At 44.7% G+C, this 17589-nt stretch overlaps 1 protein-coding gene across 2 annotated transcripts in view; it reads right to left on the reverse strand.

Annotated features, from left to right (window-relative positions):
- Positions 1 to 17589, reverse strand: part of ARID3B (AT-rich interaction domain 3B) — a 56595-nt gene that overhangs the window by 18575 nt on the left and 20431 nt on the right. For both annotated transcript variants that reach the window (XM_081020025.1, XM_081020026.1), the window contains exons 3-4: positions 15965 to 16036; positions 15449 to 15521 (exon numbers count right to left, since the gene is read on the reverse strand). In XM_081020025.1, coding sequence (XP_080876151.1) covers positions 15449 to 15521; positions 15965 to 16036 — 145 coding nt within the window. The remainder of the gene's footprint in view (positions 1 to 15448; positions 15522 to 15964; positions 16037 to 17589) is intronic.

Here is a 17589-nt window from a genome sequence, read left to right on the forward strand (position 1 = left end):
CAGAACTGGCACTATTACAGGTGCCACAGGTGTTCCAAATTTGTAAGACTAGGATCATTTAGCATAGCAGCACCTACACTCTGGAACCTCCTGCCTACTGATATCAAGCAGGTGCCCTCACTGTACTCATTCTTGTGTAGACAAACCTACCCAGATGGTTGGAAAGTTTAGATTAAGCTTTTGTATTTTAACTTTTTGTATGTTTTAAAGTATTGCTGTATGTTTCTTGATTTTCTTGTTTTATATTTTTTAAAATCAAGCAGTGTATAAATTTTATGAAATAAATAATACATAAATAGGGGAATCAGTTGTGAGAACAAAGAGGAATCCAGCCTCTGTATGAAATGGTTTTACAAGTATCCGACAGACCTCCCAATCCTCTGTTGAACCAGTTTTATGGCATCAGTTTTATAACATCTGTGCTAGTGGCTCCGTGCAAGACATGACATGATTCAAAAGGCACTGCAGAGCTTTGCGGAGCCACCAGCTAAAACTGCAAATAAAGAACAAGGCCAACTACCCATCCTCTTGCTTTCACAAAAGCAGAAATAAAACTGATATGCACATTTGTGTGTGCAAGTGTTTCCTTTCACTGATGGGTGTCATTCTTCTGCCCTGGTAAATTCTCTGTGAGAAAGGCAGGAGAGAGCTGGGTGCGTGAAAACATTAATAAAGATTAAGCCCAGAATGCATGCTTTGCATATCCAGTAAATGCACTTTTACACTCCCCTGGGGCCTCCTGTGGGACTAATTACCCACCCACTCTTCCCCAATCCAATTTAGCGTATGGTATTAACTTATCCCTAAGCATGCTTGATCCAGTGACCAGATGGGGAAGGCAGAGAGTGAAAGGGGAGGTAACTAACAAATTTTCCAAGGGAAATGAGGGGCAGCATTGAAGGCTGGTCCATGTAACCAATGGATAGATGTAAGGTGGCTGCAGGAAGACAGCTTGGCAAGTCCTGGGTCCCTGCAATATACATTGGATGCCACGTGCAGAACATACTCTCAAATGCTCAAGACAGCAGCACTTACAGCGGGATGCCAGAAGTGGAAACCCGAGTTTGCCTGCACCGATATGATTTCAGAGATGGTGCTCTACAGTTTTAAACTGTTGTGACTTTCTGAATGAATGGGAAGTTGAATGTGGGCTATGTTGTTGGCTTATTCGCATTATTACAGTTGCATTTTTAGAATATGTTTGCATGCTGCCCTCAGACTGCGGATCTGAAGGCATCTTGCCTATGAGGCGCTTCCAAACCTGGACCCAACACCAAACGCACAGCGTACAAACACTGAGTGGGGCATTATTATTTATTATATATATATTACTACATTATTAGATTTAGATGTAGATTTAGATTTATTATATTTGAATATCACTCTTCATCTCAGGGCAGTTCACAACATAAAACAGCAATTTATGAAACACAAAATACGTAATAAAAATAAGAACAAAAACCAATAATCCCCACTCCCACAACACATTCAATCAGCCAAAGGCCTGGTTGAAGAGAAATGGTTTTGCCTGGTGCCCAAATGTGTATAATGAAGGCATCAGCCAATCCTCCTTGGGGATAGCATTCCACAAACGAGGAGCCACTGAAGAAAAGGCCTGTTCTCGTGTTGGCACCCTCTGGACCTCTCGTGGAGGAGTCACACAAAGAAGGGCCTCAGAGGATGATCTCGGGGTCTGGGCAGGTTCATATGGGGAGAGGCAGTCATTGAGGTATTGGGGTCCTGAGGTGTTTAATGCTTTATAGGTCTACACCAGCACTTTGAATTGAGCCCAAAAGCTAATTGGCAGCCAGTGCACTTGGACCAGGATCGGTGCAATATGCTCAAACTGTCTTGCCCCAGTGAACAAGCTGTCTGCCATCTGTACTAGCTGAAATTTCCAAACCGTCTTCAGAGGGTAGTTAGGCTGTTTTACAACTTCAGAGTGTTGCTTCTTCCAAGGAGTGGGCAAGTCAAATTCACATTGATGAAACAAGATGTTGAGGACATAGCCTCTCTCACACTTGCAAAGGGCCATAGAATGAACAAGTGACCAACTTAAAAGACAATGGCAGACATCCTACCATCAGTCTATATGAGGGGTTCCCAAATGTTTTTGGGACACTACCCACTTGGTTCCCATAAACTCATCCCCAATTCAAAACAGTAATGATTAATTGCAACTTTATTTAAATCCAATTCAAGCTATTTAGTTTAATTCATTCAACAAAACTGATCCACTGAGACCAGCTTTTCAAAGTTTGATAGTCATTCATACCTCCAGCACTCTCCTGCCACCCCTTGCCTCTTACCACCCACCCTAGGTAACCCCAACACTCCCCAGGGACTGTTACTGCCCACTTGGAGAACCACTGGTCTATACCCTCTGAGGGGAAGAAACCCTTTCATTACATGGAGAGCTAAAATTAAAGACTCTAGCGCGCGTGCATGTGTGTGCGTGTGCACACACACAATCCATTCAGAAGGGACCTAACTTTTATTTCTTTGGGGGGGGGGGTAGAATAAACCAGCCCTATCTGTTTCCTGTACTCTTTCTAAAAAATCTACAAATCTGCAAGCTCCTTGATTCTTTAATCTTAAGATCATTAGACTCAAATAGGTTAACATCATTCTCAACTTTCTTTGCTCTAAATGCCTATGCCCAAAGAATATAGTTCTGCAACTAAAGTGGCATATTTCAAGTAGGTGCTCCAATCAAGGGGGCATTTATGTTGCTCTGTTTACCCTTCCAAAAAGCTTTCCAGAATTACCCAGTTTCCCGATACGATACACTAATGGCTTTGAAAGTTCAAAACCCAATAGAAAGTGTAGTCATATATTATATTTAAAATATTTATATCCCACCCTGCATCGCATCATCTCAGGACTGGGTGCAATAAAACAAGTACTTAATACCAAACATACAAGCTAGTAAAATTAATCTGCTTAAATCCCTCTGTATGATGCTCTGTATATTCTGTGGTGCTGTGTGTCCCTAGCACAAAGAGCAGCATAGTCCACATTCATAAAATGAAATCTAGCCCTGTTTACTTCCTGTGCCTGACTCTCTCGCCCTTCTCAAAAAGTGGCTTAGGTTTTACAGCACAATCCTATGCATATCTATTAAAAATAAGTCTGAATGTACTCAGATTTACTCCAAGGTGAAGTGCAGCCTTAGCTTCACAGCAATTCTGTGAGGTAGGCTAGGTTAGTCATTAATAGAATCACAGAACTGTAGAGGCGGAAGGGACCCCGAGGGTCATTAGTCCAATCCAACCCCCTTCAATGCACAAATTTCAACTAAAGATCCATAATAGATGGCTATTGAATCTCTGCTTAAAAACCTCCAGTAAAGGAAAAAACACCACCATCCGAGGCAGTCCGTTCCACTGTCAAACAGCTCTTACCATCAGAAAATTATTCCTGATGTTTAGTTTGAATCTCCTTCCTTGTAACTTGAATCTATCGGTGCCCAGAACTGGACCCAGGCCTGCAGGTGGGGTTTGATCAAGGAAGAAAGAGCTGGGGTGAAGAATCTGTGCCGCTCCAGATGTTTGTTATTGGACTACAGCTCCTACCAGCCTCAGGCAGCATGGCCCAATGGTCAGGGATGGTGGGAGGTGTAGTCTAACAACAGATTCCCCACCTCTGGCCTAGAGCATTTTCTGCGGCTGCCCACGTGGATGGAGTTGTGTTTTTTGAGAGCCACTAAGCAAAAGTGCAGCCTGCCAAGAGCTATCAGTAATAACAGAAATATGTAATACCAAGACTTTTCTTTTTAGGTAGGCTTTTAACCTCCATATGATGCAGTTTAGTTTTATTTGTATCATTCTCCCTGGTCAAATTATACATTTCCCCCAGAGCTCTCTGCTTTGAGAACTTGTCTTCGTTTAAGAACAGATGTAAAAACAAACAAACAAACAAACTTGGGGCTGATACACTGGGAATACAGTGGTACCTCGGGTTACAGACGCTTCAGGTTACATACGCTTCAGGTTACAGACTCTGCTAATCCAGAAATATTACCTTGGGTTAAGAACTTTGCTTCAGGATGAGAACAGAAATCGTGCAGTGGCAGCGGGAGGCCCCATTAGCTAAAGTGGTGCTTTAGGTTAAAAACAGTTTCAGGTTAAGAACAGACCCCCAGAACGAATTAATTACTTAACCTGAGGTACCACTGTATACTGATACACTGCACCACAATGTCTTATGCTTGAAATCTGAATTCTATGTTTTGCTGTTTTCATACCATTTTTTCAATTGAAGGATTGAATTAATGTTACAAATGTGGTTTTAAAAAAATTGCTTTGGTGTTCCCTGGGGTTGAAAAGCTGTCTATAAACAAAATACCAATTAGCCAGCCACCAATAATACCTTAAAAAACCCATCTGAAATCAGAGGAGGTCCAAGGATATGTTTGTGATTCAATGTCTTTGTGGAAGCCGCTGCTCCCTCTGACTAAATAAATAAGGACCAGTAAACATATGCAAATGTTATTTGTTAGCACTGCTTCTTTGTGCAGAACTTCTATCTAATAATAATAATAAAAGCAGAAAGCAAAGCCCAAATAGCACTGCTCATTTTTAAAGAACTGCATCAGTATTTGTTTGGCCTTGGGTAACAGATGTGAACAGTGCATTAACTTCCTCGTATACAGTGAATTTTTAAAAAATAAACCACATGGGCTATATGCGTAGTTGAAATCCACTATACAAATATGTCGAAATAAAAAAATTCCTTCCTGTAGCACCTTAAAGACCAACTAAGTTAGTTCTTGGTATAAGCTTTCGTGTGCATGCACACTTCTTCAGATACTTCTTCAGATGTATCTGAAGAAGTGTGCATGCACACGAAAGCTTATACCAAGAACTAACTTAGTTGGTCTTTAAGGTGCTACAGGAAGGAATTTTTTTATTTCGACTATGGCAGACCAACACGGCTACCCATCTATACAAATATGTGTTAGGAAAATAGGAAGTTGCCTGTACAGAGTTATAGCCATGTGTCTACACCAGGGTTGAGGAACTCCAGCCCAGGGGCCAATCTTGGCCTGCCAGGGAGTCCAGTCTGTCCAGCCGATTTCCCCCACACCACACCCACCTGTCAATCAGCTGTGTTGGGAGATATCAGCTGATGTGGGGTGGGGTCAATTATGTGTTGGCTGCCCCAGCCAGTTCCCAACAGGGAAGTAAGCAGCAGACAGCCAAAGCAGGATTTAACCTCTCTCTCATCAGCTGATAAGCGGGCATTAAATCCTGCCGGATGCTGTTTCTCCAGCACATGCCCGGCATCTGCTTGCCTAGGTTTTTTGGGGGGGGCGGGGGTTGGACAATTTTATTTGACAATTTTATTTGATCAGTTTTATTCTGGTATTTCCTCTGCTTTTAGTGCTGGTTTTCCAGGTTTTAATACCGTGCTGCATTTACTTAACATGAACTGCTTAATTTTAAATGCACAGTTTGGTGCTTATTTGAAAGGCTGGACAAAAGCCATTTAAAACATATTTTAAAAATAGATTTAACAGTAAAGGGAAAGCAGACTCCATTTTCCATTCCAGTGCTGTTTTGGATGCTCGAGCCTTTCACAGATGGAGACTGAGAGAAGCAAACAAGACACAGTAAGTGTGGAAAGGTTCCTCGTACAGCCCTCAGCCGCCTCCCCTCCCAGCCCCCTGATAGGAAGAGAAAGGCGTTAAGTCTTTATTGGATGCCCCCAGTGCTGAACAGGAAAGGCTGAGAAATGAGCATCATGGGACAGAAAGAGAGAGACAGAGGCTGAGCAGATCCTTTCACGGCCGGCTGCGAGGCTTGTCAGGGCCCATGATGGATTACTGTCATCTGGCAGTGGAGGGATTAATGATCTGGGGGTCAGAGGGGAGAATTCCAGAGGGAAAGGTCACTGACCGGGGGCACAGGGCAGGACTTGTTGCCTTTTGATGGCAAGCTCGTTTCTACTGTACTTTCCAGTGTCTCTCTCTATTCCGACAGCACGCAGGGACCTCTTGGATTGCGGCGATGCAGACAGAGGGCCCAACCTCTTGCCAGCAAAGGGAGTGGGCTGTTTCCTCTGTCCTTACATTCTGCATGCACTTCCCCTTTTCACTAACAGAGGAACCCTCCCTGCTTCACCCCTGCTGCTACATGATCCCAAGCCACCTCACCTCTGATACAGGGTAATCAAAATCAGATGGAGCCCTGGGCACAGATAATAAACAGCAGCCCAAGGAGTCTGCTTTCAGGCGCAGGGGAATACAGAGGCTTTTCTGAGTCCAGAACTGGAGATGACAAAATGTCTATAGCCTGGAGAGAGGAATAATTCTCCAGGGCTCTGTGCCAGCCATTTAAAATATGAACTGTCCCGGGCTCTGCGTTCATCATCTGAGCCCCTTCTTTATGTGCCTCCTCCAGGTGAGATTCGGAGGGGGGCAACATGAGAAAGGGCCTTTTCTGTAGTGGCTCCCCGTTTGTAGAACGCTCTCCCCAGGGAGCTTCAGCTGGCACCTTCATTACACACCTTTAGGCACCAGGCAAAAACAGTCCTCTTCAACCAAGCCTCTGGCTTATTAATAGTCTACACCCTTTCAAACGTGTCTGTGTGAAGGGTGGTTGTATTGTTTTGCTGTTTTGTTTCACTTATTTATTTGTTTTTATCCTGTATTTTATTGTGCGAACCGCCGTGAGATCTTATGATGAAGGGCAGTATATAAATCAAATCTAATCTAAAGAAAATAAACGGAGCTCAGTTGCTGCAACAGACTTGCATGCATGCATGACTCCCTGCCCCAAATCGGCATATTTGGGACCTTGGTAGAAAGATCTCCAGGACGGCAAAGGTGCTACTTGAGCTGTGGTGCTTGCTGCCCAACTCCAGAGGTAGGGCAAAATTAAGAAAGGTATTTGCTGTCACAAGCAAACAGGCTGGTGGCAAATATTGTGCACCCAACAGGATGTCCCCTGCCAAATAAGGTGGCATGTCTGTGGTTCCTAGGCAGCTGCCCATCCAGGCAGCTTAGCTTTGAGACCATGACTCTATTTTAAAGGAAAGGAGATTCCACTGGCTAGCTGACACCTATCCAATTTACAGCAGAACGTAAGAACACAAGCTAATTACCACATGCTGCTATGGGGTAGCCAACGTGCTGCCTAGCAGTTGCTGTGGGCCTATAGCTCCCATCCAACCCAGCCAGCACAGTTAATGGTTGAAGGAGGTGGCAACTGTGAGCCAGCAATATTGGGAGGGCTTCATGCTGACTGCACCTCTGCTAAGCAGAGGGGCGAGGCCTGCCTCTTGACAGACGTGTATTCAAATCCTACCTTTGCCATGAGCTCTATGCATGGCAGCCTGGTGCCCTTCATATAATCTGGAGTACAATTTCCATCAGCCTTGGCCACTGGCCTTCATGCATGTGGCTGATAGAAACTGTAGTCCAGCAACAGCTGGAAGGCACCAGGGTGGGGAACACACATGTCAGGTCTTGGGACAGATGACTCTAGCCATCTGCCAGGGATACTTTAGTTGAGATTTCTGCATTGCAGGGGGATGGACTAGGTGACTCTTGGGGTCCCCTTCCAACTCTACTATTCTATGACTCCCTCTGACCTCCAATTATCCATCCACAAAGTACAAACACAGTTAAGACTGCAAAATGGTCCTAGAGAGAGATGGTAACAAAGGCCAGATAGTCCTATCACCACAGGACAGAAAAAAAGAAACACTGATAACACTATGCCCTTCCTTCTCACTGCTCAGCAGCCTACACACTTTGCTAGAAAAATAAAAAAAACCTTCCTATTGAATCTCAACACTGGCTAGGAAGAGAGTGTGGTAGTATTAATGGGCATGCAAAAGGATCACGACCAGGAGACCTGGATCCTTTGCTCTCTGTGAGCCTGAAAATTTACCAAAACTCCACTCTTCTGCTCTGTGCCACAATTCTGCCTCCCCAAAATGGAGTCAATGTCATAGTACAATCAAGTCTTACACACATTTAACTTGCACAATTTCAGCCAGACATGGTTATTATTACTACTATTTACTGAATTTATATACCACCCTATACCCAGAGGGTAAATGTCGCCAGTTGAAATCCAGCAAATTAACACAAGCAAGGCAGAGGACTTAAGAGTTATTTTTGCTCCAGGGTTTCCTGGTGCAAAATAGCTTTGCTGGGATGCTCTTGCGAGATCTCGCAGGGCCATCAGAGCTTTTGAAAGATGTCACACAAGCATCCTTAGCCTTCTGGAGCAGGTGTGCTGAGCAGCCCTTCCCAGCAAGCATGGTAAAGAGCTTAAATACTCTTTTTGCGCTGGGAAAACTGTCTCAGATAGATTTTAAAAAGAATTAAGCAAACTGCAGGCGAACTGGCCTATCAGTGGCTACCCTAGCTAAGACAGAAGCTCCATATTCAGAGCTAGTGTACCTCTGAACACCAGTTGATGCAGTAGGGAGACAGTTATGGTGGTGGGAGTGAGGATGGGGATGGGGGCTAGGGTCTTTAATTCCTGCTTGTGGGCTTTCTGGAAGCACCTGTGAGGAAACCCGTTCTGATTTGTCACCTCCCAAATCTGTTGTAAGCCCCAACAACGCAGGATACCTTGCTGATGGGAACAGCTTTTCAGTGGCAGCACCCCAATTTTGCAGTTCCCTCCCAAGGGAAGTTGGCCCTATGCTAAACCCCTTTTAGGTCTCCGCTCCCTCCGCTTTTAATGGTTAAAAAAAAAATGATACTGAAAGTATTAAATTCTGCTCATCTTTGTTTTAACACTCTGGTTTATTTCAAGTTATTGTTTAAAATTTGTATTTGTGATAGGCTTTTAAAATAATCTTGGGGGTCCTCATTTGGGCCCAAATGTGGTTCTGAAAAGCTTTAACAAGTATAAGAAATATGGTGCTTGGGGGAGGTGACTGGAGGCCCTGGAGGAATTGCCACCATCTGGTTTTACCAGTTGCTGGAAACCACAGGAGGGGAGAAGGCTCCTGTGCTTGGGCTCAGCTTGCTTGTTTCCTGGAAGAGGCATCTCTTTGGCCACTATGAGAACAAGATCCTGGACTGGATGGGCCACTGGCCAGATCCAGCAGGCTCTTCTTGTGTTTTTATGTCACAGGCGGCAAAGAGCAACCAATCCTGCATACTTTTCCAGGTGCTACCTCAAAGTTTCAATAAAGGGCCGGAAATGTTCCAGACCGGCCTTCTACAACCTGGTGCCCTGCAGATGCTCTGGACTTCCACTCCCATCAGACGCAGCTGACGTCTGTTGCCAGAATCTCTGTGCATGTGGCAAAGCAAGAAGTTACAGGCTCTGCCCTTAGGACTTGTTTGAAAGGTAGGAAAATACAGTCCGGAGAGAAAGAAGCCCTCTCTGCCTGTCTGCTCCCCCCCCCCGGCCATCCCATAGCAGCCCTCATCACTCATCCCATGCCCCAAGCCCCTTGTCTAGTTCCACAGTGAATCTTCACACCTCCTGATGTGATAGTCATTACCTGATCTGCTAACCTGTGGGCCCTCACATATGTTTATCAAAGCGGGAGCTGGGAAGGAGAGCAATTAATCATGTTCTATTTGATGTGAGGCCCAGTTCTTATCTGCACCCATGGAAATGCCATTGGGCTCCGCTTCCCCTTCACCCCCTGAATAACGCAAGACTGACAGATTGCTTCTGCTTATTAGATGAGCTGCCAAACTGAAGGCTACTTAACAGGCACATGTGTCCTTGTGTCAAGGCGACCCACCCAGTCAAAGTTGCCTAATCTGCCCCGATGCGCCCACTGTGTCCCAACACTATTCCCTAGGCCTGTTCTCATGGAGTTTGTTCACGTTAAGCCTCGCTAGTGTTCAGTTGCTCAATGGCTACTGGCACAGCTGGGTTCAATATACTTCACGCTCATAACATCTTTACCAGATGTTCAACAGCTCTGCTACTGGTGGGGTTCTCACCCCTCTGACCCTTGAACTAACTCCCCCAGCGATATCTGAAGCAGAAACACAGTTTTTCAAGAAGTAAAAGCAGATCCATTGATGTCTTAAAGGCTTAAATGGGCAGGCTTGAGCCCACTGGCTTCAGATATGAAGCAAAGGCCTCCACCGGCATGTTGGCAAAGAGGCCTGCTTCTTCCTTCAGCACTCAGGAGACTCAGCCTCATCGTGTGGCCTGAGTGCCCAGCATTAAACTAGTAAAACACATTAACTAAAGCATCTGAACAGAAGTCACCGGCTCTTAAGCTGGATGAGGAAAGGGCCCTAGCAAGACAGAAAGATGGAAGTATCTTTATGTGACTTACCTTAAACTTACCTTAAAGAAAGCTAAGTGTGGATGACTCATAAGGAGCTATGCTAATGTGAGAAGTATACTGCTATGAAGTGAAGGAGGGCACCGAGATTTCTCTGATGAGCAAGGGCCCACAAATTTGGAAGACTGGCAGTCAACAACGTCAACAACAAAATGCACAGTCCTGTGAGGTCCAGAGAAAGGTGGGAGATCTTGCTGGTATGAACCATTGATACCCTCTCCAAAAGTCCTCCCTGCTCACACCTAATTCACACTTGGAAAGAGACTGGCACTTCTGTATAGTTATAAAAGGCTCCTTCTGAGGGAAATTCTAACAAAGAAGGAGCAGGCTGTTTTACAGCACTCCATTCTGTATGTTCCTTCGTTCTTACTTAGTAATTAAAGTATCTGAAAGTTGGAATCAGTGAATGGCTTAACTCTCTCTGAAGCCATGACTTCCTTTCCAAATTCCTCAAGGCAGTGCCACATAAGGTTCCACAGACAAAAGCCTAAAGGAATAGCATCTTCCAAGCTCAGAGATGGAAAAAGTAGCCAATAACAGTGTGTATGGTAAAAGATTTATCAGTATCCTTCTTCTGTCTTTTCCATAGAAATACAAATACTCCAAGTTCATGATATGGACCAATTGCCCACAGCAGCAAATAACTGAATTTTAGTGTCACAATAATTCGGAGCTCAGGGGTTTGAAAAGGCATGGGAATTTTTCACTAGTTTTAGTTCAAAGCAACAAAGCACAATTTCCTTATTTCTTTGCTCATCACTAATCTCCTCCAGGACCCGCAACAGAAAGTCCACAACACCATTGTAAGGAATTTGTATAGTGGAATTAGGGTAAACATGCTCCTGTTAGCTCACTTGATTTGGCCTGCTACTGAAGGAGAAATATAGGCAATATTCAGACTCTAGGATATCCTCCAGGTAGCAAAAACTTAGTGGTGAAGCTGCAGGAAAGAAAAGGGGGGGAAAGGAGGTATTAAGGGTATTCCCTAGATAGGCTTGATAAGTGCCACTGCTGCCTGGAGATAAAAGAACCCCCTGCCAAACGCTTTCATCAATATCAGTATTTGCTGCAAGCTTTTCCACATCTGAAAACATGCAGATAAGGCCATACAACAGCAGGAAAACATTAAAACCACACGCTTGGGCTTACAAAGCCTCTTCTATGTATATATACATCAAACTCAGAACGGACAAGCCATCTGGGAAAACAAAGGTCACGTAGGAAACCTTGAGCAGCAGCAGAATGGCACAATCAGAAGCTTTTTATGAGATCTTTACAAAGGAGGAACTTAAATGAACAAAACGGTTTTCCTGGCTACACCACCATTTGCAATCCAGCATCCTTGCCTTCTTGAGAATTGACGCACACCGATATTCCCTATGTAGCATAGTTTATTCGCCTGGAAAACAACCTACCTTTTCCAGAAGATTTCTAAAGAAATCCAGACAATGGTCTTTTGATATAATGGATCTGTTGGACACTGTGAGAATAAGATGCTGAGCTAGCAGAAGAATGGAAGGGGAAAGCTAACGCTGTCAGGCCCTTCTTCATGTGTCTCCTCCACAAGAGGTCCAGAGGGTGGCGACACAGGAACAGGCCTCTTCTGTGGTGGCTCCCCATTTGCGGAATGCTCCGGCCAGGGAGGCTCACCTGGCACTTTCATTACATATCTTTAGGACCCAGGCAAAAATGTTTTTCTATAACCAAGCCTTTGGCTGATTAAACATTCTATGGCTTTTAAAAAGTGTCTTTTTTGGGGGGGGGGTGTTACTTTGTTTGTTCTTGCTCTTGTTTCATTATGCATTTTGTATTTTTATGTTGTGAACCACCCCATGGTCTTCAGACAGACGGTATACAAATTTAATAAATAATAATAAATAATAAATGAGCACAAATTTTATAGCTTGAACTATGGCTAATTTCATAGGATGTGGAACTATCTGCCACTAGAGATGCTTGCTCACATTTCCCCTCAGAGCCTACTGAAGAAGTTTAAGCAAACTGACAGCTTGCCTGCTGTAATTTGAGGCATTGGTCCCTGTTGCTTAGACTATTTTTATGGTGCTTGTCTTACTTTAATTATTTGTTTTATTGTCTTCCTGTTTTTACTATATGATTACAACATGAGCCACTCAGAGCATTTCCTCAGATGTGGAAAGACAGGATGGAAATATCTTTCACAAATAAATACTCGATCAAGGTGACTAGCTACTAGCCATGATGACTATTGTTCTACCTCCAGCTGATGGGACTTACAAGTGGGGAGAGGCCTGGAGCACCTAAGTCCTGCTTCTGGGCTTCCCATAGAGGCATCTAGTTGGCCACTGTAAGAACAGGATGCTGGACTAGATGGGTCTGATCCAGAAGCCAGGCTCTTATAATCGTATAATGAATTACCTTGTTTAAACTTTGAACTAGAGCTCAAGTTCCGTCACAGGCAGCCTCGATAAGCAGAGGAAAACAGCTGTTGGGGCGCATGAGTATAGTAAGTGAGCTCCCAAAGTCATGATCATCACATGTCAGTTCTCTAACACAACAGCCACCAAATCATCCAGGAGGTTTGTAAGCAGAAACTCTCTCCCCCCATGCCCCCCCCTAAAAATCCCTACTTGACATAGAATGTTGTAGGGAAGACAATACTAGGAAGGGGGAGGCTGCCTACACAATTTTCGTGGAGGGTCTAACAAACTCTGGCCTTTTCTCTCTCCTTAACAAATTACTTTTATGGCATTGTCCCTTTCTGCATTTATTGTGTGCTTTGAGAAACAAAGATTCTCTGGCAACAGCTCTCTGACAAGGGGAAGTGTATGACAGCATTGGGCACTATCAGAAGGGCTGTCACATGGAAGATGGAGCAAGCATGTTTACTCCTGCCCCAGAGGGTAGGACTCAAACCAATGGCTTCAAGTTACAAGAAAGGAGGTTCCTACTAAACACCAGGAAGAACTCTCTGACAATCAAGAACTGTTCAATAGTGAAACGGTCCCCCTTGGGAGACTGTGAACTCTCCTTCCTTGGAGGTTTTAAGCAGAGGTTGGATGGCCAACTGTCTTGGATGTTTTAGTTGCAACTCCTGTATTGCAGGGGCTTGGACTTGATGACCCTTGGGGTCGCTTCTAACTCTACAATATAAAAACAGAGGGGACCACGAGCATCATCTAGTCCAACCCCCTGCAATGCAGGAATATTTAGCCCAACATGGGGCTTGAACCCATGACTCTGAGATGAAGAGTCTCATGCTCTACAGCAGGCGTAGGCAAACTCGGCCCTCCAGATGTTTTTTAAGACTACAATTCCCATCATCCCTGACCACTGGCCCTGCTGGCTAGGGATGATGGGAGTTGTAGTCCAAAATCATATGGAGGGCCGAGTTTGCCTACGCCTGCTCTACAGACTGAACCATCCAATTTGAATGATTCAGTCTTTCCAGACAGAGCCCTATTACTTTGATCTCCTTCTTGTTTCCTCTCACTCAGTCATTGCAGGATCAATCCAGACACCAATGAAAAGGAATCCACCATGATAACTCTCATTAAGCTTGTATAGCAAATCCCTTCCTCTTTTCTGGGATGCAGCCTGTGCCTGCGGGTGGGTGCACCAGGTAGCAGTAGCTCCACTCCTCTGAAATTTGTTGTTTTAATCCATTTTTAAACTCATGTAACTTTATGCACAAGGGACAAGGATGTCGGTTGCTTAACCAAACCTTAGCCATAACACCTGAATAGCTCTCAGGAAGTCTGCTGGCCCTAAAACAGATGAGAGTGCTTTTGCAGAAATGCAATTCTCAAAGGCAACCTTTCATCTTCAGGACAGCCCAAGAAAGGGACGAGGTCTTCATGAATCCAAAACAGAGTCCTATAATTTGAAGGCATGGGCTAAGGGTTGATGAACCAGCTCCATTTTTTCTCATTTCTCTATTTTAGTGTCACAGAGGGGGCAATCTCCCCCCTCCCCAGTGTGTTAAAGCCTTCCTCTCCTCTCTCGTCATTACTGCCACTGAAGAGGCATTTTATCACTTGCAGGTGCAGCTGCTTTGTGGCAACCTGCTGTGCTCAGAGGAGGCCCACACATTTGATCTGCATTAGGCCTGATGCAGCAGGGCACTGGACACAAATAGCCTGTCAGGGGATGGTATCCAGGGCCAGGGCTTTTCATCCTCAACTCTTTTTTCAGGAGCTCATGTGAAATCTGCTGTTTGTCTTTCACACTGGGCCTCCAAGATCAATCCTCAACTTACCAGCCTGTGCTGATTCAACCTTACAATAGTGGTGCCACCTAGGAAAGGATGAGCAGCTTGTTCAACTTCAGAAATCTATCTAGAGCTAAAGGGGCCTCACAGCAACCCTGAATTTTGTGACTGACGCAAGCAAAACACACTACAGACAACAGAGGTTATGTTTTTGCTTCCAAATTTAGTGGCACTAAGCAGGGAGGAGATTTGTTGTATTTATTTGACAGTAACAGAAAAACCTGTTTTTTATGGGTTGCCTTAGCTGCTGAGATTGTTTAGAAGCCTCTCTCTCTCTACCCGCCCCCCCCAGCGCGCGCTCTCTCTCTCTCTCTCTCTCTCTCTCTCTCACACACACACACACACACACACACACAGCTTCTTTTCTTTGCTCCATTAAGGACATTTGCTATTTAAATACTTCAACATACCATGAGGACAAGAAACTTGTGGTTGCAGAGTGAGGCACATTTCCCTAACAGACCTCTTGCTTCTACTTGGGTTGGCGTAGGGGAAATGGAAACCCATGTATGCGCAAATGCTGTCATTCCTGCTGTTTCCTTTCTTCCTATCCTCTTTCCATTCCCGCTGTCAATGTTTACACTGCAACCGCCTCGCAACAGGTCTCAATAATAATGAGTCTATCCTTGTTTCAAACCAAGTCTGGAAGGGGGGGAAACGACAGTATCTCTTTTACTTCAACTTCAACTAAGCTGTCTGTTTCATGGGATTCTCTTTCATAACTCTCCACCTTCGAAGCAGCAGGTACTGTTTCCTCTCCTCCCCACCCACCAAGAAACAAAATCTCTGAAGCCAATCCAAGCAGCAGCTTCATTAGAAGGAGTCCAATTCTAACATAGGACACTAGCAGGTGTATTCCTCTCTGTGACTTTTTCAGGTTATCGAAACAAAACTCAGCGTAAGAGTTCTACTCACCCCTCTTCTGCATAAAAATGAAGAGGTCATCCAAGAACTTCTTCCGTTCAGGATCACCATCCAGTTCATACAACTGGGGAATAAAGCAAGTAGATTATAATTCATGATGGGTTGGGTTTGGAAGGAAAAACAAGGCAACCCAGACATATGGTGAATTTGGGCTGTATCTTTGGACCTTGAAATCTAGTTTGTTGGATTCTCTTCCAGCTGCAGAACCATACCAGGGATTAACACATTCTTCACTGCAATGGGCTGCATTGAGCACTGCTGTTTGTGTAACAGGACTACCCCTTCCTCTTATCCTCCCCTGAAGCCCACCCCACCAGTGCCCCCTCAAATTCTGCTCCAAACAGATTTTGGGGTGCATGGGGAGCTACAGTGGGGAGGAGAGGATAAAGTCTTGTGTGAGTGAAAGCAGGCTCGACGCAGCATCAGAGACACCCTAAAGAATGCAACTCAAATGTTGTTTTCCCACTAGGCTCAAATGTACACTCAAACTCAAGTCATTGTACTGACCTTGGCAAAGTCTCGAGATACCTCTCTTCCTCTGCTGCCATCAGCTTCTTCGTTCCAGCTCAGGCTACCATTCTAAAGAAGAAAATGAACAAAGAGGCAGTGATTAAAAGGTAGAACGCTAATGGGTTATTTACAACAGAGGAAGCATTTAGGTCAAGAAACAGGAAATCCTAACTGCTACAGCCACCTTCTGTGGGTCAACATCAGTAAGAACTAAGAGCTGAATTCAGAGAAGACCTCCCCCTGCTCAAGGAAGGGCGATTTCTGACTCTGTTCTGGAACAGTGCATATGAAAAGCAACTGTTTTTTTCAATTTGCACAAACTCTTTTCAAGCCCTTTACATGGCCTGCTAGCTTATATGAGTTACACGGCCCCCCCCTGTAATAGAACCACAAGACACGGCATGTGCACCTTGCTTCAGCCCTATATTTAACATCTTACGTTCAAGCAAACCCCTGAACACCGTTTAACATGTACCCACTTTGTGATTATGAGAACCTTTAACTTCATGGGACTGAGGTGCAATTGCCCTCCCACTAGGATCTGCTCCCACTGCAGACACGTTTCAATGAGAAACTCATCATCCCAAGGAGTTGCCAGAGCAGGAAGAAGTGGCCAAGCAGCATTTGCTTCTAATGGTTGTGGGAACGGAAGGACAAATTCTGCTGCCATCTGAACTGCAAACACCACAGTGTAAAAGGTAGCCTGGGCAACAGACAAAAAGCGAACCGGGGGAGGTCAAACACCACCGGCTGGTTCAGATCACCCACCCACCATCTGGTGGTGAGCACATAGGATCTTAAATCAGATAAAAAGCTACTGAATTCACGAAGGGAATTCCAAACAAAAACAGTTTTTAATTAGAGCCACTTTAGTGTCTACAGTCTTAGTGTCATCTGGTAGTGACACATACACTGAATTACCAAGATGAATAGTCCCTGTCAGAGTCAGGCAAAGCTACATTCTCCCTTTCGAAACAGCAGCAGGCTGCCCTAATGCCTGCTGATTTAGTTTGAGCCAGTAATTCCTGCTGGAAAGTCAATTATCCGGTGAGCCCCATCAGCTGAAAGATATTTAATGGAGGATTATTGCCACTTCTGTTATGTCAGCTGTTTATCACAGCACACTGCTTTCCCAGCCCTTCTTCAGAAAGAGCTCAGAAAACAAGCTTTGTATATATGGAAGGATGACCACTCATCTACCCTTTGTGCAGAAATAATGCACACCTTTCTTCCACGCTCATCTGCAACACTGGTCAACAGATGCTCCAAAATGTACTGGTAAGCAAGTAGTTTACGACTACCATCACCCTGTGAGGACTGCTTGACACACAAGCTGGAGGAAGATCCCCCACCCCAAAATAAACAGGAGCTGAATTGTTCCTTTGTTTGTGGACTGTTGGCATCCATCTGTCTTGAGAGACAATGGGAGTGCACCTACAGGGGTGAATTCAAACCACTGTGTTACCAGCATCAAAGTAACCTCCCCTGGACACAATCCTGTGCTGTTAGTATGAAGGTCCCAGACTACAGACCAGGACTTTAAACAGAAACGTTTATCAGCAGAGATGCACGAAGACAGAGTCAAAGGCAGTCAATGAATGCTCATATTTTACTGGTGAAGA

Source organism: Podarcis pityusensis (genome assembly GCF_964106645.2).
Source record: "Podarcis pityusensis genome assembly, chromosome: 9".
In the NCBI taxonomy this organism is placed as follows: Eukaryota; Metazoa; Chordata; class Lepidosauria; order Squamata; family Lacertidae; genus Podarcis; species Podarcis pityusensis.